This window comes from Pteropus alecto, unplaced genomic scaffold (genome assembly GCF_000325575.1).
Source record: "Pteropus alecto unplaced genomic scaffold, ASM32557v1 scaffold103, whole genome shotgun sequence".
In the NCBI taxonomy this organism is placed as follows: domain Eukaryota; kingdom Metazoa; phylum Chordata; class Mammalia; order Chiroptera; family Pteropodidae; genus Pteropus; species Pteropus alecto.
In genome coordinates this window covers 10575969-10585614 of record NW_006436288.1, presented here as the reverse complement: position 1 = coordinate 10585614, position 9646 = coordinate 10575969, and the positions used below count along the sequence as shown (strand labels likewise).

The 9646-nt window shown below is 35.1% G+C and overlaps 1 protein-coding gene across 3 annotated transcripts in view; it reads left to right on the top strand.

Annotated features, from left to right (window-relative positions):
- ITPR2 (inositol 1,4,5-trisphosphate receptor type 2) overlaps nt 1-9646 on the top strand; it is a 420025-nt gene that overhangs the window by 100803 nt on the left and 309576 nt on the right. For all 3 annotated transcript variants that reach the window (XM_025047398.1, XM_015590049.2, XM_006912698.3), the window contains exon 10: nt 8821-8865. In XM_025047398.1, coding sequence (XP_024903166.1) covers nt 8821-8865 — 45 coding nt within the window. The remainder of the gene's footprint in view (nt 1-8820; nt 8866-9646) is intronic.

The following is a 9646-nucleotide window of genomic DNA, read 5'->3' as shown; positions in this document are numbered from 1 at the left end:
ATTATGTAATTCTTAAATTGCCTTTGAGTTTACGGTGTTTATATTGGCCAGTGTGGTAAAGAAAGCCTAGTGTAGCGGGGAAAAACAATCCCACGTGTACTGCTCACAATCTACGACTCTAAGCAAATACTTAACCTCTCTAAACCTCAGTACTCTTGTGTGTAGAAAAGGTGATAATATATATGATGTGGGATTATGTTGGAATTAAAGATGGAGAATATTCAATACTTGCACATAAAAGGAATTCAATAAGTGTTAAGTCCCTTCACTTTCTTTGAGAGGAAGGGGAGAGAAAATGCAAAGTACTGTTTTTTATTACTATTATTATTCAGAACTAGAATTTCTCATTAGCCTGATAACTGACAAAGAGGGGGGAATTCTAGTGCCTCACCACTGGATACCTTGTGCCTAGAACATTGTTATTTAATTCACATTCGGTAAATATTGAATGATCAAATGGATGACTCATAGAGACTGTGAAGTTGTAAATTCAATCATTTCACTTTGCAGAAAAGAAAACCCTGGCTCAGAGAGGCATTTTTTTTTTTTTTTTGTCCAAAGTTTAAAAACAAGATAATGACAATATTTGGGCTGAATGCTAGACTTGCATTGCTTCAGTGGGTCTTGGCCGCCCCTCATCCCCCGCCCCAGGGCACATTTGGCAATGTCTGGAGACATTTTCATTGTCACAACTGGGGAGAGGAAGCTACTGGCACCTAGAGGGTGGAGGCTAGGCATGCAGTTAAACATTTTGCAATGCACAGGATAGCCCCCACAATCAAGCATTATCTAGCCCCAAATGCCAATGGTAACTGATGTTGAGAAACCCTGGTGTATACTATACTGAAATTATACAATCATTTATTGACTGCCTGCTAGGTGGAAGCACTACTCTGTTATTGTGAAAAAACAAAGACGGTTAACATTTGATCCTTATCCTCTTAAGAGTTTGCAGTCTAGAGGAGAATAATATTAATCCAATCACTGGGACATTGATATCTCTTTTGCATTTTTTCCATCGTACGTTCACATCTGAGATAATTGGTTTTGTGTAATGTTGAAATTTTTAACATCTATAGGTCAAAAGGAAAGTTTTTTAGAAAAGGAGTAATACTCCTCGGGCAGAATTTGGTCTCCTCTCAGAGGCAGAGAGTGAGAGGGACCTATGTTTCTTTTTATAATTCACAATATCACAGATACTAATGTGAATCATGGTTTAGAAATGGACTCTATTCAATTGAGAGATTCCAACAGTATTGCTTTAGAGAATTCAAGATTTGTTTTTGAGAAAAATATAATGCTAGAAAGCCATGGACAAAGTGTAAAACAAAGTATTTAATGATGAATTAGATAATAAAGACAATTGTGACTTCATCAGATAATGCATTACAGTATCATATTATTAGGCTTTTCACTATAATATCAGTTTCTGTGGATCATACATGTGATATGAGGGGAAGGAAAACAGCCATATATTTTTGCCTTTGATACACAGCACCGTTTGTCAGCTGTCAGCAGACTTATTGCCAGTTTGCCGTAGATCTTTTACTAATATCATCTTATTGGTGCAGGAGCGTTCACAACTGTATTTATGAGGGAGAAAGTAATTTTATCATATTTTGAATAGGATAACAAGGGAGCCTCAGTAAATAGTTCTTCCACAGTCGTGGGAAGAATTATAAATCAAGTGTCACAATTTATGCTCTGCTGCTTTCTACATTTTCATTCTTTACATGTTACTAAAGCAGTAACTTCTGATGAAACAAGATAGAGTGGTACAAAATAACTTTACTTATGAAAGATTTTATATTGCCTTTTTTAAAAATTAAGTTTATTGGGGTAACATTGGTTAACACAATCATATAATTTTCATGTGTACATTATCATTTGACATCTGTATATTGTGTTCATCACCCAAAGTCCAGTTTCCTTCAGCTACCATACATTGCCTTTTTAAAGACAACTTGCTTATTTATCTGTAGAGAGGCAAATCTTCCACCAGATGGCAGTAAACACTTATTTCCTAACTATGCTAGATTTAATTAATTAGTTAAAAACTTAATATTCGAGAACCTGTACATTGGCGTAGAATCTTATGAATATTAGAGTGGTAGTTTTGAATATCCCTATGTTTAGTCCTCTATCAAATGTATTAGCCACAGTATATGAAAAGGGCAGGGTTTGTATGTGTGTGTATGTATATGTACATAAATATAGTGGAACATACATATCTGACCCTATACACATGTATAAATGTTACATATCAGAAGATAAATTGTGCCTGGCACATGTAGCATTCATTTTTCTCTTCTTTTCTTTTCTAAACTTATCAATCAGATAATAGATTGGCTCTGAAATGCCAGTCATTGGAAAGAAGGACATACATTGAAAATCATTTAAAAATACACACATGATGATTTCATGACTTTAATGTCATATATAATATAAATAGATCAAAATACATTTAATTATTAAAAAGTAACATTTTATTTTGAGGAAATGAGTTATATCGTGACCTTACCAGCTTTTCAATCTGCTTCTTGCTAATGTTAGATGGAAGTTGCAGTTGTCTCATTTGATTGTGGTACAATCATGACTTTACATTACTCTTTTTCTGCCACTTTCCTATTGTGACTTGTCACATTCTGTATGTGACTTCTTTCTAGTCCTCTTTGGCCATTTAAATGAAAACTTTCAAAGGTTAGTAGCAAGTATTTGCTCTTTATATTCTCCCTTTGCCACTCACTCCCATGGCTGCAGTGGTCCATGGATTTGACTTCAGATCCCCCACTGCCATTGAAAATCAATAAATATACCTAAGATTGAATTGTTTCCTAGCAAAACAGTGAATTTTCTTAGTTCAGAGTTAAAAACTTGAGAGTCATGATAAACGTATTTTTCTCTCTGTTTACACATTCAGATTCTTCTGACTCTGTCTCCGAAAAGTCTTCTGCATCCATGTTCTCCTTCCCATTTCAGCATTATTGTTTTTGTTGGTGCTCTACTGCCTCTTACCTGAACCACCATACTTGGTTACTTTGCTTCTTTCATCCTCTATCTCCTACTAACCATAGCCAGTTGAGGATTTTTAATGTCTTGTTTCTGCAAATGTTACTCCAAGGATATTCAAAATCTTTCTGAACCAACCAAACAATACAGAAACAGACTCATAGATGCAGAGAACAAGCTGATGGTTGCTGGATGAGAAGGGGGTTAGGGGCTGGGTGAACAAAAAGAAGAGATTGAGAAGTACAAATTGGTAGTTACAAATTAGTCATGGGGATATAAAGCAAAGCATAGAGAATACAGTCAATAATATGATAATAACCATGTATGATGCCAGGTGGGTACTAGGCTAGTCAGGGGGATCACTTTGTAAATTATATAGCTGTCTAGCCACTATGCTGTACACCTGAAACTAATATAAAAATAATACTGATTGTCAAATGTAATTGAAAAAATCAAAGAAGAATAAGAGATTCAGATTTCCAGGTATAAAACAAACAAGTTATGGGGATGTAATGTACAGCATACGGAATAAAGCTAGTAATATCGTGGTACTGTTATACAGTGTCAGATAGTTGCTAGACTTATCATGATCGTTTCTTTAGATATATAAATGTTGAAAACTATGGTATACACCTGAAACTAATACAATATTGTATGTTAGCTATATTTTAATAAAAATTAAAAGAAACTTTCTGATGATACAAACCTGTTAGCCTGTGGTTTAAAGGCCCCGTCGGTCTGGGCTGACCTTGGATCACACCCCTCCTCTTTATGGAGGCAGGAAGGAGGTCACTTGCTATTGTAACTGAAAAGTGTAGCTTTGGAACTATCAGACCTGTGCTTCCAAATAACCCTGGTACTCACTAGAGTACCTCACCTGGTGTGCCCCACGTGCCTCATCTGTAAAGAGGGTTTAGAATTCCTTCTAATAAGATAATTGTAAAAGGAAATGATTAACTTTTAAAAGCATATAAAAACAATTCCATAAATGACATTTATGGGTCTTCTCTGAACAAGTCTCATTTTCTTACCTTTATAACATTTGCTACCCTGTACTACCTGTCTTCTTCACCCCCTCTTTTCTTCTCTGCCAGTTATAAGTCTACCTGTCCTTCAAGGCTTATCTAAATGCTACCTTTTCCACGAATATATTCTTGAATAAATTTGCCCTCCTTCCTGTGACCTATATTATTTATAAATTATTCATTCCTGCCTTATATCTCGTCACATTCTATTCTGTATTATAGCTAACTGTATTTATGTCTTCTTCCCCTCATAGATTGTAAGGTCTTGTGGTCAGAAACAATATTCCCTTTGTCTTTGCTAGAATGCCATATGCTACAATGCTTTGCCCATTATAGATGCTCTATTAATATTTATTGAATAAATGATTGAATAGCATCTTAAATTGCTCTCTCCAATGCCAGATTTATAATTTATTTTTTAACATAGGGAATATTTTCTTTAAAGTCTAAAAGATTGAGGAATCTCCATATAATTTTTTTTCTTCCTTTTTAGAAGCAACTTTTTTCAATTCATTCTTAGTCTACTTCCTTGTTATGTTTAGAGAAGGGAAGCAGTAGTATAAGTAAAATATGTATTTAAAATAAAATGTATTTATTTGGCCTTTAGTTCATATTGGTGAATTAAAATGGCACAGATTTATTGGGGTTGCTTCTCTTCACCCTCCTCCTCCTCACTATTATTATCCCTTTAATGAACTTACTGGAACAAAAACTCTATATTAATTATGTGAAAAACATGTTGCAACTTGAGAGACACGAGATGAGGCACCATCTTTAGTACTGTTGCTGAAGATATGAATATGTACAATTTAATAACATATTAGTATAATTAGGCTTTAGTCATAGACTTTTCTCATTTTACCAGTGAGGACCCTGGGTCCCATGGGGGCTAGGTGACCTTTCCTAAGGCCCGTGGTATTTCCTTACAGAGCAGATTCTGGAATCCAGTTCCCCAGACATTCCTCAAGGATTAAAATGGGTGATCTTAAATGGATGGAATGGGTAGGTGAAGACTGAAATTTAGAAAGTAACATTGTCTTTTGGGTAGAATATGAGCTAGGTTTCAGAAGGCAAAGATGATTTTGTTTTTAACTCAGGTACATTAGATTCCTATTTCTGTTAACATTTTTGTTATGAATGCATCATGGTTGCCAGCATGAATTTACTTTATAGTGTCTGTAACCAATTATTCTAATGCTTATTGAATAAAAACTTTGACCGTAAGGTATATCCTTGGTTAAACATGTTGCATATTTTTGGATATAAGTTAGCTATATTTTTAGTATGGATTTTTTAATTTAAGAGGAAAGTCTGAATTCTTCAAAAACTGAAAACAAATTAAGAAATATAATACGGTAATACTCAACTGAAAGAACTGAATAAATCCCTTCTGGGAACTAGGCTAGAACTTTCATTGCTACCATGTAAAAGTGTGTTTTTTGAGGTTGATTAGTCAGTAGACAAGAGGAGGCGAGTTAATTAACTATCTTTTTTGGCTTTCTACCTTTCACTCTTGGATTCCAATAGCAAGATAATCTTCTTTTAGAACCAGTTCTTTTATTCATAATTCAAGGAAATTTAAGGAACCTAAGGTACATAGAAAAGGAAAGTTTAGTCTCAAATCTCCCTAGTTGCTGGCCTAGCACTAACAGGTAACTTGCAACTGGATTTCTAGTTTCTCACCTGCTCCTCCCTCATCCCCCACTGCATGTCAGTGCTACAAGTGCAAAGACTGTTGTCATGTGACCTCGGATAGGGTTTTGCTTTCTATCTATCCTCCCTTATACCTCCACTTGCATTCTGATTTGTTTTATCATAGTTTACTTTGATCTGTTCTTAGATTTCATATAAATAGAGCCATACATTGTATGGCTTCTTCCACTTATAATTTTTTTATTGAGATATAATTGATATATAACATTGCATTAGTTTTAGATGTACAACATAATGATATATGTACATATTGTGAAATGATTATCACAGTAAGTTTAGGTAACATCCATTGCCACTAATTATAAAAGTTTTTTTTTCTTGTGATGAAAACTTTTAAGAGCTACTCTCTTAGCAACTTTCAAATATGCAACACAGTAGTTACCATGATGTACATTACATCCCCAGGACTTATTTTCTTATAATTGGAAGTTTTTACCTTTTGACCACTTTCACCCATTTCGCCCACCCCAAATCCATTGCCTCTGGCAACCACCAGTATGTTCTCTTTATCTGTGAGCTCAGTGTTTTTAGATTCCACATGTAAGTGAGATCATAGAATATTTGTCTTTCCTGTCTGACTTATTTCATTTAGATAATGCCTTCACGGTCCATCCACATCATCACAAATGGCAGGACTTTCTTTTATGGATGAATAATATTCCATTGTATGTATTTTTGAGATCCATATTTTGTTTATCCATTTTCTTGTTACGTGATGATCATTTGCGTCTAAGCCCGATTTCTGGCTCTGTTTCTGTCCCTACCATTCTTTTCTCTTCTTTCCCCACCCGCTTATTGTCCTCAGTCTGTTTTAGTTGATATTCCTGGAATACAGTGACTTTTGCATCATAGTTCTTTCTTCAACTGATGAAAAGTTTATTTTCTATTATCTTTTGATTTTTTGTCTCGTGTTCTACTTACTTTCTCCTCTTTTTGAGTAAACCTGTCACCTATTAGTCGACATGTCCTTTCTGATCCTTCATGAATATTTTTCCTAATTTTCCTTTCTTTATACCTTTCCTTTGTATTGAGGGATAGCTATTAAATTTCTTTTTTATCCTCAACATCACTAATTTTCCATAGCATTGACTATGTTTTTATGTTGCCAACATGGGCTTTAATTTTATATTTATGTTTTCATTTCTAATGAAATCTTCCTTAACTTTTTATAATTCTTTATATCTTTACATTATTTTTTATTTATATTATTATTTTAAATTATATTTTTAGCTGATCATGTTAATTCTGTTGCCTTTACATCGAGGTAATGTTTACTTGTACTTTCATTCAAATGGAATATGCCAAACCATTTCCAGAAAATTTATTTTGCATCATAAGATAGAAAATGTAAAGACTCTGAAAAAGAATTTCACCTTCTTCTAACATACTTTTTAATCAGTCCCATGTCATTTTTTTCCTTCCTTCTTTATTATTCTCAGACACGTGAGCTCTGTGCAGAAGCAGATGAGTCGAGTGGATGGTCTTTTTGTTCCATTTTTTTATTCTCAGTTTCTAAATCTTCAGCTGCAGGGCAGACTGGAGGGCACATTCCGTGTAGTTCCCAGTGCTCGCAGATGCCAGCTCTGCGCACGTGGGCTGCGTTGCAGTTGCTTTGCTTTCCCACCCCTTTGCCATTTCTGTCTTATTACGCAGTATAAATCCAGCACGAGCAGCCACAGTCCTTTTTCTTCTCTCCTCTTGCTTCGTGCAGTGCTTCTCAGAAAGCCCTCTGCCATCGTCTGCTCCCTCTGCTTGCTGCCCATTTGTTTTCTCAGCTTTCTCACATCTCTCTGGCCATGAGATAATAGAAATAGGTAATGGGACAGTGGATAGGAGGACTGGGCAAACCATTTTCTGCTCAGTCTAACAGCAGCTTCTCAGTGCTAGAGAAATACTTCTGGTTTTAGTTGGCAAATCCCTGGGTCTCTGAGTCAGCGGATAAATCCTAGTGAGAACCACAGCAAGTGTCCTCTTAGCTGTGCTCACATTAGCTTAAAGTGAGGTTAACATTTCATGAATATGCTATGAGATAAAAATTGGGACATGATCTGCCTCTCCCCCTCTCTGCTTTGTAATACTGTTAATTCATTGAAGATTTTGAGAGGTTAGGTTGTTTTTCAGCTTTAATTTTCAGTGAGATTGAGGATTTTTTGTTTTGTTTTGCTTTTGATCTTTTTCAGCACTTTCACTGATATTCAGTGATATTTAGTGGGAGGGTCATTTCTCAGAGCTACTAGCTAAGTGTCATTTTGAGAAAGACCCCTGACCTTACATTTTAAACGGTAACTTTAACTACCCGAGGTTGCGTCCTGTGTATACTACCTGCTTTACATTAAAATGATTTCATTCAATTGGACAACTCACTATTTTGAGAAAAACACCTTAGAATTTGTTGTTCTGCAAATTATGAACTAGTTATTTCAGTACAACAAAGAGACTGTTATTAGGTGCGAATCAGTTATAGATTCTAACCAGGTGGAAATGAGTGGGCCAACCCTCAGCATGTGCAGAACTCATTTTTCTCATCAGACCAATCTAAACTCCACACTCCAAACCCGAGGACAGGTGCTCTTGTTTGTTTCAGTAGTCTTCATGCATTAGTCGGCACATCCAATAGATATCTGATATATTCCTCCTCTTTTGCTCAATTTTCCTTTCTTGTGTGTACAGCATGTGGGGCATGTCTTGAATCATCGTTAAAACTTTTCTTTGGTCTATTTTTTAAAATTGATGTATGTGTTATTGGTCAAAGGCAGATTTTGAGGTGTGCAAAATAATGAACTCTTGAATGCTTCCTCAGATGAGGTGGGATTGTCAGCTCTCAATTGTTCAAAGATGTCAACTGTTCTTATATAAACAAAGGCCATAAACTTGGCATTTTAGCTTGGGTCTCCTGCAACCAGGGTTTAAAGGTAATGTTTTAAATTATAATATTTACTTATGACTTTTTTCTTAGCTTTTTTTTTTATATTAAACTTTGTTAAGGGTACGATAGTGAACTGAATTAGAGATCATTGGTCTTGTTAATGTGCTTTCAATCGTAATTCAAAACTAGTTTTGTTTTGTTTTTCAGCTTAATCCTGATTATCGAGATGCCCAAAATGAAGGAAAAAATGTGGTGAGTTTGTTGTTTTTTCCCCCAACAAACCCCGATCATACTGTCCATATTCTATATGAACCAATTGAAAAGTTAATAGGAAATTTCAAAACTAGGGACTCAGAGAGATTCTCTGAGTAGAGGCTGTGGATCAAAGCTAAAAGGTAAAAGATAATATGACTTAGATTATATGAAAATGTTCAGTAATGGGTATTTAGGGAGATTTCTAGCACCTTGGATTTTGTGATTGACCACTGAAGGCAACTAGTATCTGGGAGATATGGTGGATCTAGGTTTAGTTTTCTGAAGTGAATAGAAATTAGAAAAGAGAAATGGAATTACAGGCATGATATTAAAATAGGACAACGGGACAGTCTTTTTTGATTAGAAATAATCTGGGTTCTACTGTCAGGGAGAACTTGAAGCATCAAACAACTAGATGACTGATTTTGCTGATATTCTAAGTGTGTTACTCAAAAAATATCTCGATCCCATTTTAAAACTAATTTTCATCATAATGTTTATTTACCTTACTCATTTCATCATCATTTGTAAAGAAGATTATTTTATGATGATGACATGACTTAATTGAATTAAAAATTCAGGAGAAGGATATTTAGTCATTTTTGTGGCTTGGACAATGTCCATATTTTGTTGGTATTCGGACATGATTATGGAGTGGTGGTGTTTTGTCTTCATCCATCCTAGTCACGGAGTAGCCTTGTCTGATGTTAATGTTTTGTGAAATTGTTCATGTTCAACAAGAGAACACCATCAATTAGCTGATAATACCAGGCCAGCT